Source organism: Paralichthys olivaceus, chromosome 19 (genome assembly GCF_024713975.1).
Source record: "Paralichthys olivaceus isolate ysfri-2021 chromosome 19, ASM2471397v2, whole genome shotgun sequence".
Taxonomy (NCBI): domain Eukaryota; kingdom Metazoa; phylum Chordata; class Actinopteri; order Pleuronectiformes; family Paralichthyidae; genus Paralichthys; species Paralichthys olivaceus.
In genome coordinates, this window is record NC_091111.1 from 2,561,294 (window position 1) to 2,587,535 (window position 26,242).

Consider the following 26,242-nt stretch of genomic DNA (forward strand, 5'->3'; position numbering starts at 1 on the left):
TTAATGGCTGTCACACGGTGCAGGCAGAGACAGCCAGAGAATTAGGTTCTTTGAGAGTGAACCCACCACTCGGGTCTTCGTTGGCGGCCCCTGAAAAATGGAGAACGACTGCTTCTCCGTTCTGAAAATCTCCTTTGTGGAATGAGCCCCCTTTTTAGCCTGTGGAACAGCACGTCTGCTAATACTGTTCACTGATCTCATGATCTCTGTGGAAACGCAGGGCCCCGGCTGCCTGTCACCCATGGAGGGGTAAGGGAGGGAAGGAGGGGGCAGGCGCTGGGCTGAGCCACTGCTTCTACAGCTGCAGGCCAAAGGGGGGTAAATGGGGCAGCTCTGGTGCCTGAGCCTGCGTCACACTCTTCAGAGAGGAAGCTCTGTGGGAAAGTAGCTCATCTCTGGCAATAACACTGCTGCCACTTGAATCAGTGAAGGGTGCTGCCGAATGAAATTGGAAAGAAAAAATTAATTTATTAAAGTGAAGTGTACTAATATCTCAAATTTCTCAGGATATATATCTCATGGATCGTTAGTTTGAGACAGTACCAACTTGCTTTTGGGGTCTAGCATTTTTGGAACTTGTCCTGTAGAAGGGAATGAAAGTGAGGTGATCTCAGGGTAATCAAAATGCCACAACTTCTCCATGGGTCCACACACTAAAGCATCATGGGAAGTGTAGAAACCAGTGTCTTTGAAGCCTGTCCTATGTAAAGGACTAAAAGTACGGATTTCACTGCCTCTGCTGCATGACATTTCATTGAGTCTCTTGTGAGTCCTCCAAGTTTATGGGAAGTTCAATACTAAATAGCTAGAGTGTGCCCCTTTCACTTCATAGTGATGTAATAACATCAGAGGGAATCATTTGTGTCCACAGATTAAGATGTTAGATTAAAATGAATTTTGAAAACAGTTAAAGGCAGTTGGAGGGAGAAAAAAAAAACTACAACAGTAACAAGTCCACAGTGTGTTTTATCCATAGTAAGAAAAAATGGAAAAGCTGGATTTGGATTTCATCATCAATCAAAAACAGCATGTGGGTCATTTTCTTTCCATCTAATTGATCTGAGGAAGAAAAGTGAAAGAAGTTCCTAAACACTGGGGGAAGAAGCAGCATTGTATATCAATGAGTCCAAGACTTCTGAACAGGGTAAATATATACCCTGAGCTAGTGTCTCTTTATGCACATGCAGGGTAGAAAAATACATCCGCAGGGCATGAAAGCAAATGTCAGATTAAAGCAGTAAACACAGACAAGAAGCAACATTTAGTGCCTATATACCCGAACCAGAATTAGATGCTGGAAGAGAAAGGTCCGTATTTCAAGGGCATGGTCTGGATGGGGGAAGAGAAAGCAGCCAAATTGGATGGAGTTAAGCTGCAATAACTGCTTGTTATGACTCTGGAGAGAAAACTCAATCGTCCCTTTGACCGGCCGCTGAGAAAGGAAACATTGTGTCTGTGTTTTGGGTGGATCACAGGGGGACATGTCACAACAGCACGTTTTTGACAAGGTCTCGGGGTTGTCCGCTCTCGTGCGCTTCACTGTCAGGAATGCTGATGAGGCTTAATGAGGTTTTAATCCAGCCGGAGTTATTAGTGGCAGGCCATCTTAAAACAACCAGGGGTCAGGCCGCGTGAAGGTCCACTCCCGGTGGATCACTGAGCGTGACGCTTCCGCGCGTCAGCAGGTTGTGCTCGTCCAGGGAGAAGCACTTCTGTCTCCGGTTGGTTGTTGTTCAGTAACAACACAATTATAGGATATCGCTGTCATGTGACCAGTGGTACAATTTCAGGTTTCGGAACATGGCACTCTGCCAAATGGTGCGTCAGTGGTTCCAAGTAAGCTGGATGTTCCATCTCATCATTTGTAAGTTGCTCAAGATGAGATAATGAACTGAAGTCATGTGATTACTGTCATTTAAGGATCCAGAGCTTCTTTGGTGCGAAGTCTTCATTAATAATCTTCTCTTTTCGTGTGAAAGCACTTCTGCTGATTCGTGACATGAAGTGGTTTCTACCTTGGAGTTCAAGTCGTTCCCGGGACAGCTTTCCAAACTTGCTAAGACATGTTAATTAATACGTTTAGCCCCCCGAGCGGCATGAGTCATCACGTTTTCACAGTGTGTTTACAGAAAAGATTTTGGGCTGTTTCGAGTGCAGATCTGCAGTAAGCATATCTTTTGAAAGCATAGTCTCCTCAGGGTGAGGTTTACTAATCCAAAAAGCTTGGCATCTTTTTCCTCACTGGGATCCTTAAGAATAGTGCTGTACAAGTGATGCTGATTATAATTAAGATAATGATGGTAATGATGTGAGGGTAATGGAATTTGTTCTTGAAGCAGCAAGCACAGCTGCGAAACAGTGATGCAGGGGCCAGATGCACCAACTGGTTTTTGGTCCTAAAAGTCTTTGTTTAGACTAGTTCATAGAAATGACATATTAAACCTTAAAGGGGAATTCTGGTGTTTTTCGACTTCCCTGTCCCCATGTTTATAAATGTGGCTGTGTTGATACGTACATAGACTTTCGCAATCGCTCTAATAGATCGTCTCTGCTGGCTGCAACAGCACGACAGCAGTGGCTACAATGCAATCTTATGGGGCAACTGTGACAGTCCACAAAATGTCAACTAAAAATTACCTTTATTCTGGAAAATACTTACAAACTATTTGGCTCTCTGTCTTCTGATTTGCTACTGCAATTGTGGATTTAGTAGTAGTTGTGAGAGCAATCGATTTTGTAATATTAATAGCGGCAAGCTTAGGAAGAGCATCAGTAGTAGCCGTGTTATTACCTCTGCCAAAGAGGTAACAATTAGGCTTTGGGTTTGTTCGTTAGCAGGATTACACAAAAGTGCTCATATCCAGCTGTTTTATTGTCTTTCTCTGAGTTTTTCAAACATTTTCATTGATTTCACAGAGAGTAATTTATGGGTCTTGGAATAAAATCAAGCATATTTAGGGAACTGATATTTATGAGTGTGTGCAATTTGGTGCAGATCCAATATCCGAGTGCCATTCTAGTAATGATTCAGAATGAAATCAGGAGTGTTGTCTCAGTAGCTGGCGCTGCAGCTGTGCTAGTACAATAGTTCTAACAGGTGTTTTTGCAGCAGTAGCAGCAGCTGCACTAGTTGTTGCAGCAGTAACATTAGGATGAGATAAAATAAAGGACATTACATGACACAAATGTGGGTTTGAGCATTGTTATTAAGATCAGGACAATCATTTACCTTTACAGCTAAAACATATAACTTTGTATCTGAGCTGTTTGGCAAATCTAAATGTGATAGCACTTAATCTGGCAGCCAGACTAAAGTGAGTCATTCAAAGAGCCTTAGATAATTGGTGTGCATAAGACTGGTGTCACTGGGTTACAGGTACACCCCTCTCCCTCTAACAGGTTTTTTGAATAGCTCTGTCATCAGGGAGAGTAAGTGTCTGCTTGTTCCACTGGAAATGTTGGAATTAATTGAACTGAATTGTCATTCATAATCCACATGTTGCAGTTTTCCACGGCCTAGGGTAACGCTATCTTCCGCTGTGTGCACTGTAATTGAAATTTCGATCATGGGGGGCAAACCTTTAGAAGCATCCCATGAATATTCATGCGCTCGTGAGTGTCTCCGAGCGTTTGTGGCTGCTAAGAGGCTGTGCACTTCGCTCACTGACATGTTCTTGTCTAAACAGCTCCGTCCCAGGTCAGCGAGGTCATCAAGGAGAAAGTGCAGCAGCGCAGCATCCAGCTCTCCTGGCAGGAGCCGCAGCAGCCCAACGGCGTCATCACGGAATATGAGATCAAATACTATGAAAAGGTGAGTGTGCAGGAGATTTGTCTGTGCCTTTGTTTCTTTCTGAAACCTTTTCCCTTCCATCTCTCGCTTCACACACACTTCTGCAAACTCTTCATTTTGTATTCTGTCTGCATGCTGCTGTGAGTGGAATTCACAAGATTCTGCAAGTACCGTATTCGTCTCATAATTGCAATAATGAATGAGATGCTCATAAGATTTTAATCAGGCTATAGTCCTTCGCAGCCATCCCCTCGCACAGGTTAGCACACACACACAATCCGTGGCTGCTGCACTGCCAGAATTAGCAATCTGTCACTGTTATCACCTCTCCCCTCCCACATAGATTATACCACTGCTTCCCTGTGTTTCAAGTTTGAACACATCAGCTCTTTACAGCAAGGTTTAATGGAGCGAATTTAACCCAGCAAATCAAAAGCAGGGCGATGCCAGTCTTCCTGGCCACAGCCTCTCGCACACACTGACAAATCAGTCTCCTGTGTCACACACTGTGGCTGTGGTCCGCCCAGCTGTAAAAGTGGAAAATTGGAAACAACGACTACACCCCTAACAGACCCTGGCATTCCATTTGGGCTCTGAGCCGAGCAAAGCATTTACAGTTCAACAACAAAGTACACAATGCATGTGGCCTGAGCATCCAAATGGATTCCTTTATGGAGACGATTTTTTCCTGCATGCTTATGTTCTTTATGTGGCAGGGCATCTAATGGTGAGACAGATAGTTTGGGTAACATCAGAGGTTTTCTGCAATCTACAGTCTGTATCAAGCATAATAAAAGAAAAAGAAAATACAAATGTAATGTCATGCATCTTTTTTAATTGATAAATGTTGAATCTTGAAATCGAAGTATAGATTATAGCTATTTTCAGCATAATGTGTATTTCCACAGTTATTATTCTGTAACAGAGGTACTGGTTTCCTTTTAGCTAATCAATTCCAACTGATTCAACTATGCTGTTTTTAGTTTAATCTGTAGTCAATACACCTTTCTTCCTAAAGTCAACCAAGAAAAGGCACAACTTAAATACCCACTGGAATTGTTTTGATATTGAACATCAATGCACGAAGCCTTTCGTCGCACTGATGGTTGCTTTAACAGCAATTTAAAAGAACCAGCAAAGTAGGAGCAACTTGAATTAACTAGTGAATGAAAACAGTAACTCCGTGTGGCAGTGTGCACGACATGACTCTCCTGTCGTGCAGGTGAAATTAGTGCTGTAGAAATACGTGTAGATATACTGCATGTTATGCTTTATTCATCACAACAAGTAAACACAGGGGAAGCGTTCAGGGTGCATCCACAGCAAATTACAGCAGGAGCTGAGCAGGAAACATGGATGCATCTCACTAAAGTTTGAATAATTCTGGTAAAACAGGGAACATTTGGAAGAAAGGCCCGTCTCCTATTAAATCCTGTCTGCAGCTGCCTTAGATAAAGTATTAATAAGCTTTGCACTATTTTAGATGATACAGTATACAGACTGAATGTTATAATGTATGTATTCTCATCTGAACTTGCGGTTCTGTGTATCTAGTTGGGTGAAATACTGTTAAGCCACACACATTCCACTTACAAAGTGCAGGTAATTACATCCTCTGAAGTCTATCTGCTGTATTTTTGAAAGCAACAAGATAAAAACACTTCAATAAGACTCAATTATTAGCTGGACGTTCACAGCATTTTGGAATAAAACAATGATTTATTCTCTTCACAGGATCAGAAGGATAAGATTTACTCCACAGTGAGGTCCAAGTCCACGTCGGCCACCGTGAACAACCTGAAGCCCAGCACGGCCTACGTGTTCCAGATCCGGGCCTTCACTCAGGCGGGTTACGGGACCTTCGGCCCCAGACTGGAGATAACCACCAAGGAGGAGGCCACAGGTAGGGGACTACACAGAGGCTCAATATGCAGGAACACACACTTCTTCCTTTGCTGCTGCCGCCACAGTTTTGTGTTATATGCTTCATGAGACAAATATGTTCAAATATGAGCAGATGTAAACAGCATCCAGCATCTGTGTTATGATGTTCAGTCCAGATCCAGATGTTGCGCCTGGTTTTGTCCACAATAACGTTCCATTAGGTTTAGCAGAAGATAAAAAGACTGATTTTCATCTCAGGATCCGGGATGATCCAGCTGCAAAATCGGAGAGACATAGTTTAGACACAGGAAGCAGTGTAGCATTGTCCTGCTTTTAAAGTCCCTTAATGTATCGTATGTTTCATCGACAGCTTCGCTGCTGAGTACTCGTTGCTGGAAAAGAGATCAATGTGTTTCTTTTTCCACTCTCACCAGTCAAAATCAATTTAATGTCATTCTCAGTCTGGCCATCTTTTTTATTGATTTTCTGTCAGGTGTGTTTCATTCATTTCACATGGCTGCAAAATAAACTAATGTCTGCATATGTGATCCAACCAAATGTTAGGAAGATGATCTGCTCGTGTTATGATGTAGTAAAATGGTGAGAATTAGCTGTGAGAACTGATGCGTCATTGTAATGCAGTCTCACTTATGCTTCTCATTTCACCGCGTTTCACCTCGTCCCACTTTCCTCTGCGAGTTTGCACCTTGACCGCAGCAGTATATCAGCACATCACTCTGGAAAACAAACTGTTAATGTCTCCACTTATTAGAGTAACAGCCCAGGGAAATTATTTTCTCTGAAGCAAAGGAAACACAAATTGCTTTGACTTTATGCTGAGAAGACGTCATGGGAAAAATCTCAAAACATAAGGACAAGCTGCTGTAGCGTCGTGAGGATAAACTCATTTAAAACCAATCAGTTACATTAGCTCTACCCGGAGTGTCTCAGTGTGATACTGTGAGGCACACTAGCCTTTTCTATATTCATATAGATACTTTAAACACGGACACACAAGAGTTATGACTGTCAAAGTTCAGACTTCAGTAAAGGAGGTGCTATTCCTCCCTTTATTAAATGTTTTGGTAATAACATGACATGTGTTAAGATGAGAAGACCGACACACACTCACTTTGTGTGTTATAATCAGGACATGGCAGCCATAGCATGAGAGAAGTTAGTGTGATATATATGTTCAATAATTTAGTATGGCCATGGAACGATGTTATGAAAAATTAAATTGGCCCATGATAGGAAAAAGGTTCGTCACCCTTGCTATAGGGTAAACTCTTCAGTGGAAATTATAGAGGAAGTAGGAAACGAGTGAACAAGGGAATGATTCACAGCCCAAGACTCTGGGGTGTTGTGTCACTGTGGTCAGCTGTTGGTTGGAAAGAAAGAGTTCCTGATTGCAACTCATTCCAAAACCACAAAATGTTCATGTGGGGGGGTCAAAGACATTGCTCATACAGTGTTAATTTCTGAGATAAACAGGCTGTATATGTTGTTCGCTCAGCACAGACCCAGGCTGCTTATAATACTTAGTAAATGTTAGTAAGTTGTCTGCAGTCACAAATGTTAAGGATTCATTAATACAGAGTTTGTTATAAATGTAATTGAGTGGGTAGTGAATAGGTTTTGCTCCCCTATTAGTCACCTCTTTAATCCGTTTTTCTTTAGTGTAGAGGCCCACTATTCAACCTGCCGACCATACTGCTCCCCCCACCCACCTCCCAGCCAACAGTTCTGCACAAAAGGACACATTAATTACTCATACCACACGCAGAGTGTGCCCTGTAACAAGGTTAGAAGTTTGCAATCTAGTCAAAGTGTCCTTGACCAGCACGGGCAACCAGCAGTCTCCTCCGTGACAGCCTCAAGAGTGAAACCTGCTCGTGTGTGCTATGACAGTTGAGTCCTCGCACTTCCTCCCAAAATAGACAGTTGGTGAAACACTGAAGGTTGATTGAGTAACAGCTGATCAAATGTCACCAGGTTTTTCATCCCCACTCCTCAGACAGACAACAAAAAAAAAAAATCATTATCTTCCCAAGTATTTCCTTCGCCTCAGATCCACTCGATTTAAAATGCATGAATTTTCCCCCACATACACCGCTTGCGTTGACTTTATACGTCGAGCCGTTCCTCTGAGCAATCGGCAGCGTGTCAATGCAAACAATCTGAGCACTATGAGAGCTCTGAATGGGAAACAATCCAACCTCAATGTGTCTTTGTTTGAGATGAAGGGCATCGCCGTTGCCGTCTGGGACTATTAAGCCCACTTTCTGAAACAGTAGAGCCGTGTGTATAAGGACGGCTCAAAAATAGAAGCGTCCCTCCTCCACTCTTCGAGGGAAGGAGAGGAAGGCGGGGGTGGGGGGGGGGTTATCAATCTCCATGCTGCTCATTGAGCTCAATTATGCCCTGTAGATTGTGCTCTTTGATGTGCTGAAGTTCACACTGTGCATTTCTGTCTTTCTGCATGTCTGTCCGTGTGTGTGTGTGTGTTTGTGTGTGTCCGTGTCATCAGCTGCGATTGTCTCCAGCGAGCAGAACCCCGTCATCATCATAGCAGTGGTGGCCGTGGCGGGAACCATCATCCTGGTGTTCATGGTGTTCGGCTTCATCATCGGGAGAAGGTACGCTCTCGCGGGCCCCATTGACTCTCCGCTCCTGTGAGTCTGCGCTTGTCAATTAGCCTTTCTGTCACTCACAGGCCTCCACGTCTGTGGAGTCGTCACGTGCACACACACACATGCACACACGTGCACCCATCATCTCGTGGCATGCTGTGCTAATGGGTTGTGATGCATCTTTCTTTTTTTTTTCCCCCTCCAGCCCCAACCAAATTTTTAAAGCTGTTTTTTGCAGAGCCATTATGAGGCAAGGAGTCCTGTGTGACTGTGAGAACCTGAGGGCACTGATCACAAAGCACCCTGCCCATTGTCATTATCACCATTCCCTCTCATCTGTGTTTTCATCTGCACGAATAGCATTTCATCAGAGCTTGTTTTAATGGTGGACTCCTCCAGAGTCCTCAAATGCCTCCATTTGGGACATTTTGTGTCAAATAATTGTCTGTCTCCTTCTCAGAGTCATGACTCAGTCAAAACAGCTACGCAGATGTTGTACACATCCCTCTGAATCAGTATTAGCACTATCTTTAATGGAAAAGATCCATAAATCTGTGTAGAGATGATGTAAGAACAGAAGATAAACTGTAGCTTGAAGCAGATAATGCCAACCACTTCTCCCAAAAGTACAATACCAGTCAATCACATCTTAATTTAAGCTGTGTTAAGCCATATAAATCGAGACTTTCCAAAGTAACGTTATCTAAATGTAATATTTTCTCTAAATTGGGCTCCTGCTTGGCATACAAAGCAAAGCATACATCCCAACATGATCTGTAAATTCCCATCTGCCTGTAGTGGAGATGTTGTGACCGTGCCTCGCAGGTTGTGCTAACTTTGCCACCTGTGATGTCATGGTTTAGGGAAACAATGGCTCGGACCAACTTGCATATATAGGTGCTGACGGAGCCTCTTAAACTTTTTATCTGGTAAATTTGGGTACTTCTTTTGGTAATTTGTCTTTTATCTCAAATCATTTCAATTACTATTTATTTCCTGATTTTGAACAAATGTGATCATAGACTGTAGCTGCTCCAAATAGGCCATTATGCTAACGGTTCTACATCTGGGGCTGACCTAACCTGATCCACACACAGTAATTTGGTTACTGTGTAGGTTACAAGTTATACTGTCCTTGAAGGGAACTGAGGAACACTTCTGCAGAAAAAGCTAAATGCATTGGTGGATTTAGCCGTTGACGAGTAAGGGGATGAGTCATTTCACAGCGATGGCTCATCGTGTTTTTATGAAAAGTAGAAAAACAGATGAGGGGATAAACCAAACGGTACTGAGAGACAACATGCCTCAAGAAGCTGCTTGTGTTCCTGCGGTTGCTGTTCTCCACAGTCGACTGAGGAGGAGAAGTGTTGCTGCAGAGTGAGAAATGTTGTTGACTGTAACTCCAGCTGCGAGTCCACAAGAAATGCTTTTGCAGTGCTCACCAACATTGTCGTCGCTAACACTTTTATTTCATCTCCTGAAAATCGACTGAAGCCGTCTGAAGAAAAAGCTCAGCCCTCAGTAGTCTGAAAATTATAACAAATACAACACGTAAAGCGCTGTAACACCAGCAACGAACACTAGCATCTGGTTATATTCCTTGGATAATTAGCCCCAGTTAAAAAAGATAAATCCCAAAATAAAAAGAATGCGACAGCTCAGAGCGGTGTTAAAGGGTGATTAGCTCGACCAGCAAACCAGATCTATGAGGATCCATACGAGTTTGAGCTTGATGACCGAACCCAGCAGCTACAGTCTGTGATTACTTCTGGTCACGAGTGTTTGGAATGAATCAGGTTAATTTGGAAAGCTGTAGGAGGCTCGCTCGATTACCCACAAGTCCTTGTTTCCCCCGAATTTCTACAACTGAGGTGGCAAATGCAAAGTTACCACTTGTATGGAAAACACACCATGATTAGCTTTCAGGGCATCAACTTTCAGATCGTAGATTCTGTAGTTATTGTATATGACAAACAAAAACAACAGGGGAGACAAATTAGCTTTTTTGTTTGTCCTACATTGTCTTTTTTTACCTCATGAGACAAAAGACAAGACACTGTAAAAACAAAGAGGACAAGAACAGTGTATACAGGACAGTCAACAGAATGTAATAGTGTTATAGCATTATTATTATTATCATCACCATTTGGTGGGGAGAATAAGGAGGGAATTTCAAGAAAATATATTATGATACTGATAATTTATACTAATAACTGCAACAATCTTAATAATCCATTGTGATATTAGAATAAGAAAAAGAGAATAAAATGTGTATTATTAATAATTCTTGTCATGTCGCCACTTATAGTATTTATAAAAACAGTGAATAATAACCAATCCTATCATTAATTACAATCTTTGTATTCACAGGACACATGTAGTCAGATCTCTAAATAATTTTATAATTCAAAAAAAACATTACATTAATGTTATTTGATATTTCTTAGTAGTCCTACCTATTCTGAATAAAACATGGTCTGGTAATATCATCTTAACACACTTCCTGTTAAAGGAAGAGTAAAAGAATAGCCAGTGAATGCATGTAGTCACTGTGGCTGTACGTGCAGGCTTTAAAAACAGGATGGGGCTGTAAGAGTTAAAGAATGCAGCATGAACACATGCTTTTTTCTTCTTTTTTTCCTCCACAGTAAGTGCATATCCATCACGTGTGTCTTGCCACCTGCTCGAGGGAACCTTCAACACATTGATATTATAAATTCATATTAAAAGACATGTTGAACAGTCCTTTGCAGTTGATATGTTGCATGATGAGATACTCGAGCTACTTTCCCAGGCTGCGGCTGCTGGGTTCACAGCCTCTTGCTGCTCAGCTGGGTGTCTTAAGAGATTTGTCATGCACAGCGTTAGTTGCCACATTAAAATTCTTGTAATTTAGGGTGTTTATTTCTCCCGCACCAATCAGTTGATTTTTGCTCCTCTCTTCCTCTCCCCCCCCCCTCCATGCAGGCACTGCGGGTACAGCAAAGCGGATCAGGAGGGAGATGAAGAGCTCTACTTCCAGTGTGAGTGCCTGCATTCATCAGCCCAAACACACACACACACACACGGTATGTCTATGTATAAGAATGTGTACACACACACAGAGACAGGAAGGGTGCCTTTAAACCCATTAGCACCCACAGGCATGACTGTTTTATCCCAGTTCATTTGAATTGAGTCGAAGCCGGGAACAATCCGGCTGACGTCTGCTGCTGATTGGCTGGATTCAGTGTGAAGAGATGAAGAGGTCAGGAAACTACAAAGACCTGAATGTGACAGCCGTCAGGGAGGCAGTAAAGGTCTGACCCATGAGGAAGGAGTGTTCTCTAAAAAATGTAAAAGCCACAACTTGGATGGTTTTAGCGAGTGACAGAGTTTATGGTGTACACTGCTCCTAGGCAGCTTCTATCAGTAAGAGAGTTTTTTTTAAACACTCACACACCACCCCTAATGATGCCCCTGGAGAGACAGCTTCCCCGAGTGGAGCCGTAATGATCCACGCTGTAGGCAAACTGCTGATTTGGAAACAAAGGGTCAGGGGTGTCACGAAGCGTACAGCTCGAGCAGAGGCAGCGCTGGCGAGCCCAGGTTGGCTGCTGCTAAGTGTCTGACAGAGCCACCTCAGCGGCTCACCACAGGCCTCATCTGCTGAGGAAAGAGAGAGAGACAGGAAAAGAAAACGGAGAAAACACAAACAAGATGTGTGTCGAGCTTAATGGAGGGATCCGCCATGCAATGTCGAATGAGGGGACGCCGCCAGGGCGACAGAGGCTAGATAGCGCACACATTCAACACATAGACCCAATTTGTCGTTCATGTAGCGGCGGGGAAGTCGTGATAAGACGTCTCCTATCAGATCTGCTGACATCTGGAATGGACAAAGCAATTATGGGAGCAAGTGGAGTGAAATCTCCCCTCGCTGCAGCGCGATACATTTGCTCGATTTACGCCGTTGGTTCGGCCACCATCACGTCTCTCCTACATACAGAGGATCGGTTTCTTCCCAGCTCACTCTTCAGTTGTGTTGTTCTGTCCAGTGCGCTCTGGCTGCACTCTTTTCTCTGTGCTCATTAAATTTTAAAGTTGACAGGTAATATTGTTATCAGTGAAATTTAAAACGCACAGTGTAATAGGACCCGTGGGTTGTGTGTTCAGTAAATAGTGCATAATACTGTAATTTGCTGTTAATTTGGGGAACTGTGCAAAAATGTTAACCCCCCTTAACCGTCTCTGGCCTTTATCTAACCTTGTTGGTTTTTCCTTCTTTTCTGCAAACTGCTTCCCCCTCTCACCTCATGGATATTCATGAACCAGTCCCATGTCTGTGTTGTTTGAAATGGCATGGATTTCCTTTTTAGAAAAATATCCTAAATGCTTCGCCCGAGGCATCAGTCAAGCAAGAGAATTAAAAATACAGTCCCTCATTCCCACACAAAATCTCATTTAGTTTCATTTAGTTACTTCATGAGAGATAATGCAGCATCTGTACCGAACAGACCACAGTCCTTTATTACCTTATCTGTCACCAGTGTTCAATTCCAGCGTCATTGTCGGATTATAATTACTTATTGCCATCTGTAAATCAACATACACTATAGAATAAACGATTTTATGAGGTATTTTCCAGCTGTAATATTGTCTGCAGTCAACAACCTCCACCAGTCAGAGTATTTTCCTGTTGCATCCCCATTACATCTTAGGATTTGAACTTACTGCTTGAGAGGGATCAAAACCAGTGACCAATTAATTCAGTGTTATGAAGGTGTAAAAGACCTTGAATATGGAAAAAGGCCCGAATGCGCACATGAACACAAAAATCCAGCAAAATGTGATACAATAGATTCTGTACAACAGAACAGGACCCAACCAGCTCCTGTTTGACCACAGGAAATGTGGACGGGTCCTAGGGTTTGGTGGATGGGCCTACAGAAAAACATCAACATTAACATAATAACTTCATAGCTTCATTTAGGGCATTTATTTATTGTATTAGCTGAACATTTGAAACCATTTTTCATCTTTTAAAGAATCTAGAGGGTCAATTTAAATTAGACAAATTCCAAAACATGATTTTATCTAAACACACGCCACTTTTGGGTTCACAAACTTCAATATAAGAATCCACAGTAATCATCGAGCCTTAACAAACTCATAAAAAACATATCATGTTTTCAATCACATGCTTCAATTCTGAAAAGTAAAATATGTCATTATTATATTATTACGTGCATTTCACATTTTAATATTTAGAATAATATAATGTATAATGTTTTACAAGTTCCAGTTGTGTATACATGTCACTGTTGCTTGCCCGGTTTATTTCCTTGAGCACAATGATATTTTATCATTATATTTTATTATTATATTTATAAAGTGCTCCTTTGTGACCACAGACTGTGAATCAAACTGAAAGTGGGATTTAGGAGAACAGCTCTGTATCCCTGAATGATGTCATGTGGTATAAAAACTACTAAGTATGACGAGTACATGAAGTAGTAGCTTCTTCTGCTTCAGTGCAGTAGTCTCAGCTGCAGCAAGGTGAAAGGTAACTTGCAGCCTCATAAAATAGCCCCCTCGTACAGGTTACTCAAATCTTTGCTTCCCTTTTGTGATGAATTCCCCTGTGTGAAAGCCCTTCTGACACCGGCTGCTTACTGCTCAGCAATTCCCTTTGAATCACTGGTCTTAGCAACCGTTTGCCTGTCAAGTGCCCGATGGTGCACAGTGTGCATATTTAATCGTAACAGTAATCCTCTTACCTTTCTACAGTCAAATTTCCAGGCACCAAAACCTACATTGACCCTGAGACGTACGAGGACCCAAACAGAGCTGTCCATCAATTTGCCAAGGAGCTGGACGCCTCCTGCATTAAAATCGAGCGGGTTATTGGAGCAGGTGAGCCCATCCTGCGTCTTTCAGCTTGTGCTGTTTAGTCACTCCGCGCTCTCGTATATCACACTGACAGCCAAATATTTACACCTTGAGTAGGGACACAGCTTCATGCATTGTATATTGATAGTGCAATTGCAAAGAGGAGAAAAAGTTCATTGCAATTAATGTGTGTCTGGTGGAGGCAGTCGCGGAGATTCCCGCTGCTGAAAAATTGCTGCCACATGGGTTTTACGGAGGCGGTCAATGACAGTATCTATGCATCTCTAGCATGTCTTATTATAGGTCTTGGTTACACTCCCCTGAGTATAACAAGATGTCGCACTCCAATTTGTATTCCACCACAGCCCAGCTCCTTTGTCTCAAAATACGCTAATGCATTTGTCATCGTGAGGTGCTTGATTTTTCTTTTTTTCAACCTACCGCACCAATCGCTCACTCACAAATGGTTTCGTCCCACACAGGGGAGTTTGGGGAGGTGTGCAGCGGCCGGCTCAAGCTGCCGGGAAAGCGGGACGTGTCGGTCGCGATCAAGACGTTGAAAGTGGGCTACACGGAGAAGCAGAGGCGGGAGTTCCTTTGCGAGGCCAGCATTATGGGACAGTTCGACCATCCCAATGTTGTTCATTTGGAAGGTGTTGTGACAAGAGGTAAATACAGACATGGATAGAAAATGTGAAGTCTAATCTAATCATCAGTGCATGTTTGTTTGGGAGATAAACGCGTCAAAGTTAGACTGACGTTATGTCTGATTAAATTAGCCACACTCCCTGTTTAATATTTTCTCATTTAGACACTGTAATAAAAGGAGCAGATGGTAACTTTTAATTAAAAGCCGATGAAACATGCACCTAAAAATAACTTGGAAGCCGCTCCAGCCCAGTCGTTTATTATAAAGAATTTTGTAGACAAACAAAATGGAGTCATCATTAATTAATTATCTCCTTTTTGTCTGGTTCTTTCTCTTTCTTTGTCTCTTTTTCTCCAGGAAAACCAGTCATGATTGTCATCGAGTACATGGAGAACGGCTCATTAGACGCTTTCCTCAGGGTGAGTGTCACCATCGAAGCACAGGAGGCCCAAAGCAGCATCTTTTATGACTTTTCTTTACATTTCCTAGAAAGTGTCCCAGAGAGCAGGCGGTCTGCAGTAGGATCTGTGCATCGCATAAATATCATAAATCTTGTGCTGGAGCTGCTGCAGTGCTGTGACCTACATTTCCCCCATGGTCAGCGAAGATGGCTGACCCGCCTGTGCTTTTTTGTACCATGCAGAAACACGATGGTCAGTTCACAGTCATCCAGTTGGTGGGGATGCTGCGGGGCATTGCGGCAGGAATGAGGTATCTTGCCGATATGGGATACGTCCATCGAGATCTGGCCGCGCGAAACATCCTCGTCAACAGCAATCTCGTATGTAAAGTGTCCGACTTCGGCCTGTCGAGGGTGATCGACGATGATCCGGAGGCTGTCTATACAACATCTGTGAGTCAACTGAAGCTCTTACCCTCTCAAATAAGTCACAGCCGGTGCATGAAGATAGGGCAGGAGTGCGATTGAATGCCCCAGTAGTCTACACCGCCTGTATTTTAGCACAAATCTCTACTAAAGGGTTTCTAAGTTTTAGCTAATGCTTTACTAATGATAGTAGTCATTTTCTAATGATCAGTCATAAGCCATTAATAAAAAATACAGGCAACACTGAGTTTGTTATAAATGTCAAGTTTTTAGTTTTCATTTTAAGATTATATGAAGCCATAGACTGCAGGAGTCAGTCACCTGATACAATACAGTATTAAAAATAAATTAAATTTAAATAAATTAAATTTTTTGTGAGAATCGAGGAAAGCAATTGAATTAAAAATAAAGAAATTATGTGGGTCAATATTAATTATTGTATCAAAACTGTAAATATCTTCATAGCCTTTAAAGGAAGGATACAATTATTTTCACAGTCATGATATGGATATAGTATCTTATTTGATCTTTAATATAATAAATTATGAATCAATCAATCTAGAAAACAATGGACAGATTCATTGATATTCAAAAAACATAGTTGCTGCTTTGCTAATGCTGTAAAATAATTAATTTTTGATAAATGTCTTGAATCATATCAGTGTAGATGTCAGTGCAGTTCATCAAGATGAATATTAACAAGTAGAATCCTTTGTCTTTAACTTACTGACAGTGTATTCTGTGTCACTTGCTTTCCAATAGTTCAGTATTTTAAAATGTTTAATAATTCATGATAAGCCAACAAGCCTGCGGTTGTAAAGATTTTCAAGCTGTTAATTAATGGACTTTGTTTTTTACCCTGTGTGTAATTTCAAAATTCTCTCTAATTGATATTCTAGGGGAAGATGCAGGATGTTATGAATTTGATCTTTGCTCCAGCCACTGACCTGCATTTTACTGAACAGGGTGGCAAAATACCTGTGAGGTGGACCGCGCCCGAAGCCATCCAGTATCGTAAATTCACCTCCGCAAGTGATGTGTGGAGTTATGGTATTGTCATGTGGGAGGTGATGTCCTATGGGGAACGGCCTTACTGGGACATGTCCAATCAAGATGTGAGTTACTGCCTAATAGAAATGAATTAAGATACTAACATTGCAATGTTGTCACTCTGCCGATGGACCACCTTGTCACCAAAGACCATAACCTTAGATTACAAAACCATCCTCATGTAAAGAAAAACTGTGTTTCTTCTCACTCAAAATCTTTCTTAAGTGAATTTAGGATTTTACCAGATTCTTTGATCTATAGAGATATAAACAGATTTATATAGGTGTTACAAACTGCAGATACAATTTTTCCACTTCAACTTTTAGCATTGAATCAAATAGTTTATCGCCATACAGCATATTTATTGATATCCAAATAACTTGTGATCTTTTTGATTGCATCTGTTCTATATCATTGAACATATGATTTCTTTGCCTTTTGAACTGTTGGTCAGACACAAAGATGCATGGTTTTTTTTCTGTCTGGGAATTTGAAATCTGAGATTTTATTGTAGGAGTAATTCTAATGACAGATTGAGAGATAATGGAAATAGGCATTACTTCCTGCTCTATCCAGTGTAACTGTGGAGTCTCGTGTTTCTGAGTTTCTTTAAGAATCTCCAATTTCAAAACCATCAATAATGTCTTGCTTACAAACAACAAACCAGTATTAGGAGTGGAGGATATTAATTACCTCTGATCTGCATCTTAACTACCTACTTCTGTCTAAACTAAGGATAATGAAGGGGGCCGGAATTACAAGACTACAAGATTATCTGAAACTCTCCCTGATGAAGTTGTCCCAGTAAAACAGAGAATGTCACTGACAAAAACCCAGTTTGTGGTTTTTCTTTTAGACGTGCAGGACTCTCTTGAGAACAGCTCAGTGGGGGTGGTAACCTTGAGTTTAATTAGTTCAAGAAGTCTTGCTATATTCTTGCAGTCTAAATCCATTTGAGGGAGAAAGAGTCCTGAAATGGGACAGGCATAAAAATGAAGTCCTGAGAACGTGGGTTTGATAGTGCTATTAATATGAAGAACAGGAGTGGAACGCACTTGTCATGCAGGATGCTTCAGATTCAAATTTAAGTTCATAATGACTTATGGTAATGGCAACCAGTGAGAGTGGCAGCGTTGAACCAAGAACACACAACTCGTGCATATTTTCAAGTTTACCCGGACTTTGCTGATTTTGTTTCCCTTGAGGATTTCCAAATGTGTAAAGTCATAGATAAGCTCTGATGTTGAAGTGCTTCTTCGCAGATCACGTTTACTTATCAGGGTACGACACGACCTGTCAAAACAGCTTTATGATGTCCTCTGTGGCTGCAGATGAGCTTTGTAAAGTATACGCAAAAAGAATACGCAAAATATGACCACTTTAATAGAAAGTATGCTTCAGATTGGGTTTTTAAAGCTACAATGCTATAAGCAACAATATCCTTCTCTGCTGCATTCATTTTGACCATTATTTTTTAATCTGGCCCTTTTAAGTCCCCTAACTTTAGGAAGGTGCAATACTAAATCATCCAGTACCTCTTTAAGTACCCGGGTTATAGTTGTTTTGACACCTTTTAAATGAAATATTTATACTTATTCCCTGCAAGGGAATTCGTTTACATCTTTCTTGTTGTACGTCAAACATTGCAATCATTGCACAAGATTAATTTTGGATGAGTACGGAACCTAAAGATGAGTCAGCAACATCAAGTTGCACTTGTATCAGTAATAAGATAATAACTCTTATTGAAATGTTAGAATTACTAATGCTTGTATCTCTAATACAATCAAAGCACAAAACAGTGCTGCTGCTTGCATTCCTGCCAGCTCCCACTGAGGGAGTCCAACCGTGCCAGACCACTCCAAGCTTTTTCTTATCGTCGGACTCTTGACACATTTTGATTGATGTTGGAAGGCGAGTGATTCTGGCCTTTAAGATTCCTACATGGCGCTCGGTATTTAGTACCCACAACGTTGGGGCTTAACATCATTAAGATTCTTTGGTGCTCCAAAGCAGTGGCGTGCTGATTGAACAATCAGATGTTAGAAATGCTAAACAAGATGTCTGGGCATTGGAATGGAGTATGTGGTGTTTTGCCACTCCAGTACTTGACAGACATCAATGTCAGAAATTTTTGCGCTTTGTCAAGATGTCAGCAAACATCCTCCGGGGATGCTGGGAGAACGTTATTTGCATTTTCCCCAACAGTTTCAGTGTTTTGACACCTTTTCCCTCCATGACTCATTCTTGTATGCGAGGTCCTGACAGGAATAGCTGATGAATATACAGTGTGCACAAACACATGCAGCCCCTCATCCTCACAGGAAGGGGAGGGGAGGTAGGGGCTCAAATCAAAGTGTCCGCTGCATCTACTGTTGTCATGGTGTTGACTTTTAATGAAGTCTCTGCTAAACTCCCTGCATTATGTGGACTGAGAACAGAAATCGTGGGTCAATTATTTATCAGAGCCTTTTGTTTAGACATATAAACAATGTGGGAAATTAATCTCGGGTAAAACATCTCTTAATTGAAAGGTAAAACAACTCGGGCACTGTGACATATATATAGTATCTTAGTAAACATCTCCACAGTATTCTCACCAGCCTCATTGATGATATATGAGGACATGGTGGTCAGACAAAGCTTTACAACAATGTGAATTAAATGTTACAACAAATTATGAAAATGACCATGATCATAAATAACTTGGGTAAAACGAGGTCAAGATTCTCTACAGAGCATTGTGGCAATTTATTTTTACACTTGTTAAAGACAGCAAGCTAAAACAACTGTCACCTAAAAATGCATGTTCTAAAGTGAGTTCTGACTTTAATAGGATACCTAGAATGGGTCAAGTAAAACAAATGGCTGGACACTTCCCATGAATTAGTTGTGTCTGCATCTTGTAAGGCCCATGGTGCCACCACCTGAAGTTCTCCATCTCAAGCTGAAATAACTGGGTGATGACTCATTCTCTCAGATTTGAAATGGACACTAGTCAGTAGTTTTTACAAGCTGGGGAGTTCCATTCTGAAGTGACATGGACATAAAACATAAACTTGGTTAAGTGGTTTTTTTAAAACAATATCTTTCAGGTAGTTTTGTTTCACACAGGACTCATAAACAGAAATGGAGATCATTAGCTATAGTCCTAGCAGGGGCACATGCAGTAGAACGATCCTCACTCAGGAACAGAAAACGTTTGGACATACTTAGAATGTCATTGGTGTGTTGGTGTGAAGGGATCAGGCATCAATAAATCAAATTTTATTTGCATTCCCCATATTCACAAATCATAATTTGCCTCATAGGGCTGAACAAGGTGCGACTTCCTCTGCCCTTAACCTTTGACACGAGTAAGGATCATAAGATCAGAGATCTATTTCTTCTCAATTACTCCTCTAACTTATCAGTGCAGCTACTTTTACTTATTATAAAAGTGACCCATAACCATCCATTCCAGTTAGGCCAGTCCAGTTTGGGTAAAAACACTAAAGGTTTAATCTTAAGGGGTTGGAGATAGCATGACACTAAATGCTGATACTTAATGGTTTAGGGGTTTGGTGATTGTAAAAGGTTATGGCTGGGGATTAATACCTTAAAAGTTTGGGATTAGGGTTATACTTAATGCTGACACTAACGGTCCATCTGTTTTGCATCCCCCAGGTCATAAAAGCGATAGAGGAGGGCTACCGTCTTCCAGCCCCCATGGACTGTCCGCCAGGCCTGCATCAGCTAATGCTGGACTGCTGGCAGAAAGACAGAGCTGAACGGCCCAAGTTTGATCAGATAGTTGGCATCCTCGATAAGATGATCCGTAACCCTAACACCTTGAAAACCCCAGTGGGAACGTGTACAAGGTAAGGAAATAAAGCCTGGCATGATTCATTTTTAAAATGTGGTGTCATTCAAAAAAAAAAGAACTTAAACTTTTATTTTTAAGAACATTAGTGGACGATCCAAAGTGTCCACTTTATGATTTAGCCTCCGTAGTTCACAGATGAAAGATAAATCCCCAGGGATCGATACCCCAAAGCAGCTTCCCTGGCTTTATGGTCAATAGCAGGGCTTTTAAATCAATCTCTATAATGAGTTCCTGGTACTTTAAAGTGCAGCCGGGACTCCAGACCTCGCTCTGACGTCTGTCAAATGAATTCTATTTGCAGTCAGAACATATTTTTCCGAGGTGAGATTGAGACTTGGAGGTTAGAGCTGGTTAAAAAGGCACTTTACAATATAGAGACTGTATGAGGGGGAATGTAAAAAGATATTGACCAAAATATTTATCAAGCAGAAAGGTGACATGCTTCATCTGTTTGTGGATTTCGTATTGATAGAATCCTCCATTCCGCTACCTCTCCCCTTCTTGCAATTGACCGCACAGTTTGAAGCCTTTGGTTGTTGTTTTGTCTGGTTTGACTGTTGTTCCTCTCCCCTCTCACTTACGACAAACATCTTTCTCTGCTCATCCCACAGACCAATTAGTCCGCTGTTAGATCAGAGCGCACCAGACTTCACCGCTTTCCGCTCGGTGGGAGAGTGGCTGGAAGCCATCAAGATGGAACGATACAGAGACAACTTCACAGCGGCTGGCTACAGTTCCCTGGAATCTGTGGCCAGGATGTCAATCGAGTGAGTAGATACGAAGCCCTCAAGGGGTTAAGCATCAGTGGAGAACATTAATACCAGGGATCTCACTTACACGTTCCCTCTAAACTTTAGTAAACAGAATCTACTTTCTCTGTTTTACATTCAATTACAGCTTCATGGATGACTTGTAGTCTCTGTAACTCATTTTCATTTCATTGGCTTCGGCCTTTATTTACCCAAAGTGCAGAGAGAACAGGCCTTTATTAGAGACATGCCTTTTTATTTTCCCTGTTTTATTACTTTACTTAATCATAATTTAGTCATGCGCCTCCCTGTTTATTGATCCTCCTGCGCCTCCTGCTTTAATTTGCTGTTAATGCAAACTAAACACTTTCTCCATGTTTACTTGTGTTGATGAATTCAGTAAAGTGAATGTTTCCACAGCATTAATGCCATCTCTTCAAAAACAGAGTCAAGCTATACCCAATGCTTTATAGCTGTGTCATTGCTGCATTGATTGTCACCGAATGACTTCACACAGTTCGTTGTTCACTTTCTTTGTTGACATTTAAATTAAAGATTTACGCAAAGTTAAAAAACAGAAGTAATTTTCTATTGGCCACAAATAGAAGAAATCTATGATTTATCAATTTACAGATTTTCATGAAGGAAATGGATCACACTTTCCTTTCCATATTTGAAATTGGTGTTAAAAAGCATTATTGAAATTCATAACCAAACCGGTGTGATTGGCTGCCTTTGTCTGTTACCCTTACTCACTATAATGAAAATCTTGAAGCTGTAAATCTCACTTGTTTCGTGCCGTGGTCCAGTGCGTTGATTGATGTGTTGTCCTCTCTTCCAGGGACGTGATGAGCTTGGGGATCACGCTGGTGGGCCATCAGAAAAAGATCATGAGCAGCATACAGACTATGAGGGCCCAGATGCTCCATCTCCACGGCACTGGCGTCCAGGTGTGACTGGGACCGGCCAACGCGGACAGGGGCGATCAACGAAAACAGAACGTACCCGGAGCAGCGCCTGGGACGTTTTACCGGGATCTTCAAAGTAAACAGACATCTGTTATGTCTGACTCTTCCGGCTGTGTCCGGAGTGAAATCATTCCTTTGTTCCTCAGTGAAGGATTGTGGTCCGCATCTAAGGGCACTAAAGAGGAAAAGGGCAACGAAAAACTAAACAATAACAAAAAAAGAAACTACCTGGACGAGACTTTTCTTTGTTTTCTTTTTTTGTTGGTTTTCGAGGCGCTTAGAAACTCAACCACATATCAAATGGCACATCGGAAAGAAGTTTGACACTTATGTTCATTTAACTTAATGAACGATTGAAGTGCACGCCATGGCCATGGATTTCCTTTAATGAGAACAAAAAAAAACGTCTCGCAATGGTTTCACTTCTTTGTTTTTCTATTCGTTCATTTTCTTTGTATCTGCCACAGTGACATGTTGTTGCGCATGCAGCAATGCTTTCTGCTCTTCTATCTGGACTTGACAACAGGGTAAACTCCTCTTTTATCCAAAACGGAGGGAAATCTCTCGGCACAGATTCCAAGGTCCCCGTCTGTGCCGAGACACGCTGGGCTGTTTGAACTATTTGCAGTGGTTGGTGTTTTCATGCTATCCTCACGTGCTTTTGCTGTTTGCGTCCGACAGGAGTTTTTGATGTGGTTTCAACCTTTCGCATTTTTGTATTAAGGAATTTTCCCAAGCGTGCATCACTTGAGGAGACAGAAGATGTGAACTCTTCTTTGAATCACAAGACTTTTTTCTTTATCCGAGTAGCAATATCCTTTGTCTTAGTGTTCACTACAGGAAACACGGAAACCATTACTTGGTTATTGAGTAGAATGTTTTAGCACTGTTGGAAGATTGTATTGAAATTGAAGCCAACCCATATAGTTTTGCCATGATTTTGCCCAAAATGTTGCACACAGGAATTTGTAAGGGTGGATCCAAGAAAGGTGTAGACGTAATACTGCCTTAAAATACGTTACATTCATTTTGCCAATATTTTAGGCACTTCAATGGCAAGGCTTTTTGTGGTTTATTTTGAGGGTGGACAAGCTTCCTGTTGGTTTTTTTTTTTCTATCTGGAACTTGGACACGGTTTAACGCCACAGGCACAGTCAGTGAGGAAGAGATGAACTAAACAGAGCAATAATTACCAGGTAGAAGTGGTCCTCACCTGAGATTTTTTTTTTTCAAGGTGCTAGGTATAAACACATGTGAGTGCTGTGCTGAGACAAACCCTTTGGAAAGATTCAGTCACCGCTGGAAAGGAATGTACCTCCTTAACTTTAAAACGGTTTTGGAACGTGGTCAGACAAAAAAAAAACACAAAACTGCTGTGCCAAGTCATCAAATGAAATAATCATGTCGTACTTTGCCACTATGATACGCTGAAGGTTTGATGAAAACCGAACATGGCAGGGAAATGTTTAACCGAGTGGCTGCAGAGATGAAAGAGGCAACATTCAAAACACAAGAAAGGTGCCAATTAGCCTTGCTGATATTATCTAACACCAACGAGCCGCCCAGAAATCAAAGCGCCCCTTCAGGGTTTGGGTGTTAAAGTGCAGGAACGTGTGTCAAAACGCCGATCGTGCCGTTTAAGTCCGCGGCCCTGCCTCTGTTGGCAGCCAGTGCAGCCACCTTTGTTTATTCATGCATCTCCACCGCTCATCCCTCACAGGCATAAACGGAACATGCATTAAGGTGTCTCTTAGGATTGGTCCTGTTTTCTTCCACACGCTGGTGTGTATGGAGAATACAGATGAGGCGGCTCTGCAGAAGACGTCCTAAAAGCCAATCAACCTATTTGGTGCCATCTGTCTCCACTTCACATGCAAAAAAGGCATGTTTCCATGTTGTGTGTGTTTTAGTGCAGTTTGAGTAAGAAAAAACACTTCACAGTAAACAGACAAAAAAACATTAGCATTTTCTTTTATTGCTACTGCAGCCTGAGATATGAATCAATATTTTCACAGATGCAGCCATTTTCTTAAAGTTTCTCATTTGATGCATAAAAAAAAACATTCGTCTCATTTAAAAAAAAAAAAATCTTAGAACACCTTGCAAAGTGGGTAAAGCTGAACTAATCTGAATAAAATAGCAAATATTGTCATGACAATAAATGTGTTAGTTTAATGTGTACTGCACAAATGGGTAATGCAATCACGTGACGTTTTCTTGATCTCTCAGCTTTTTACCTGTAAAAATTTAATTTTGGTGAACTTCGTCTAAATTCTCTCTCGCTTGTGTCGTTAGAACAAAATATGGCTGCAGAGCTGATGCAGTGTAGGTGCTGGCAGTGAACCACCACAGTAATACACAGTGTTGTACAGGTTATTAACTCTCTTTGACTTCAGTGCAGTATTCCCCTGACTATGTGTAGATCTCAGTTAATGTTTAGTGTCCATGTGTAAACTGTGCTGTCCAGTGATGTTGACTCTTGTCCTGTGACAGTAGGGTCACAGGTTGGAATCCAGCTCTGCAGCTTTGGTATGTGAGCACCTTCCTCTTGTCATATGATGTGTACATGTCAATCACCGTGCCTGCAGTATTCACTTAGGAACCATATTCAAAAGGAAACCAGCTATTAGACCCCACCAAAAAAACATTCAGCTGTTCTATTGATCAAGTGTTTTAGCATGAATGGCCACCACAAAGGACCTGAACACACTTGAACGCGCGTCCGTAAACTTCAAACTGTATCGGCTTGTCATGGACGCACGTTCAGATCCATTCCCACCGTGGGACCGAGCGGCTCCGAGCCCCCGTGTCACACACACAAACACACACACACCCTCACTCTATCCATACAGCAAAGCTCAGCAATTGGGTCTTAGCCAAACCTTTGAATTGAATACTGGCGTAAAGTCATTCAGTCAGCACAAAACTCCCCAGTTCACAGGCAGCACTCTGTCTCACCACCCCCCATCCCGGCTCTGATTTTCAAACCGGGCCCCTGGAGGCCGCTCACACCCTAAGGTATAATGCCTCTGATCCTCTCCTTGCTCCCCCCCTGTGCTGAGAGAAACAGCAGTTTGGGCCAAATTGAGATTAAATTGATTCATCGTCCAAATCACCTGTAACCTTCACCAGCGAAGTCACTTTACTGTCTGTTTTAGCCTGTTTCATCCACATTCTCCACTTGAGCTTACTCAGCTTTGGACAAAAAAAGGTTTTGCTGTGGCTGTATTTCAGCAAAACACACACACACACACACACACACACACATAATCACATAAGAAGATAAAACACAGGAACCTGCAGGATGTAGGCCGTTGGTTGGAATCAGGAATCGCAGATAGAGTATGAAGTTATTTTTCAAATCTTGTGGTACAGCAGTTGGAAATGAGTTTCACCGCTTCGGCGAGGTGGTGGATAGTTCCAAAGAGTGCAGCACTGATTGTGTGAGACAGAGTCGAGATGTGAGGGAATCTTTGTATATGTTCTAATTGTAAAACTTGTACATTTTATTTATATTGTTTTTTTACACATATTACTCAGTAGAGAGCTCTGAATACATTGAAAATGCACTATATTTTTATATCTTGCTGATGAATTATTGTCACCCACAAGATTTCAGTTGTACATAATTTCTCATTTAGGACCAAAGACAGTTGATAGGATCTCCATCTTTACTTTGACTTTGTCTTTATTTTTGCCTTTTAGTTTGTTGTACAGTAATACAAATTGTCAATGTATTATTTATTTTTCTGTGATGAAAGTATTGAGAATATTCACTGGTCAAAAGTATTTTCCCCGACGGAAGAGGATCATTTAATTAGACAATTTCTTGTTACATAGACAATTCTTTTTGCTTTGTAACCTTTGTAATAGACTGTACATATATTTTTGGAAATATAATACAATCTCTATAGAAGCTGTGAGTGTCCTTTGCTGTGCTTCTTACAATCTGGGTGG

At 41.5% G+C, this 26,242-nt stretch overlaps 1 protein-coding gene across 7 annotated transcripts in view; it reads left to right on the forward strand.

Annotated features, from left to right (window-relative positions):
- The window catches only part of epha7 (eph receptor A7), an 80,867-nt gene extending 57,468 nt beyond the window's left edge, over positions 1–23,399 (forward strand). Inside the window, exons 6-17 of one of the 7 annotated variants that reach the window (XM_069514997.1) lie at positions 3,687–3,811; positions 5,525–5,693; positions 8,205–8,349; positions 11,275–11,330; positions 14,077–14,202; positions 14,661–14,846; positions 15,185–15,246; positions 15,471–15,680; positions 16,553–16,768; positions 20,370–20,563; positions 21,180–21,335; positions 22,159–22,426. In XM_069514997.1, the coding sequence (XP_069371098.1) occupies positions 3,687–3,811; positions 5,525–5,693; positions 8,205–8,349; positions 11,275–11,330; positions 14,077–14,202; positions 14,661–14,846; positions 15,185–15,246; positions 15,471–15,680; positions 16,553–16,768; positions 20,370–20,563; positions 21,180–21,335; positions 22,159–22,273 (1,760 nt within the window). In that variant the 3' untranslated portion in view covers positions 22,274–22,426. Of the gene's footprint in view, positions 1–3,686; positions 3,812–5,524; positions 5,694–8,204; positions 8,350–11,274; positions 11,331–14,076; positions 14,203–14,660; positions 14,847–15,184; positions 15,247–15,470; positions 15,681–16,552; positions 16,769–20,369; positions 20,564–21,179; positions 21,336–22,158 lie in introns of all 7 variants that reach the window. The other 6 variants (XM_069514998.1, XM_069515000.1, XM_069514999.1 and 3 more) reach the window with 6 other exon arrangements.
- The last annotated feature ends 2,843 nt before the right edge of the window (positions 23,400–26,242 follow it).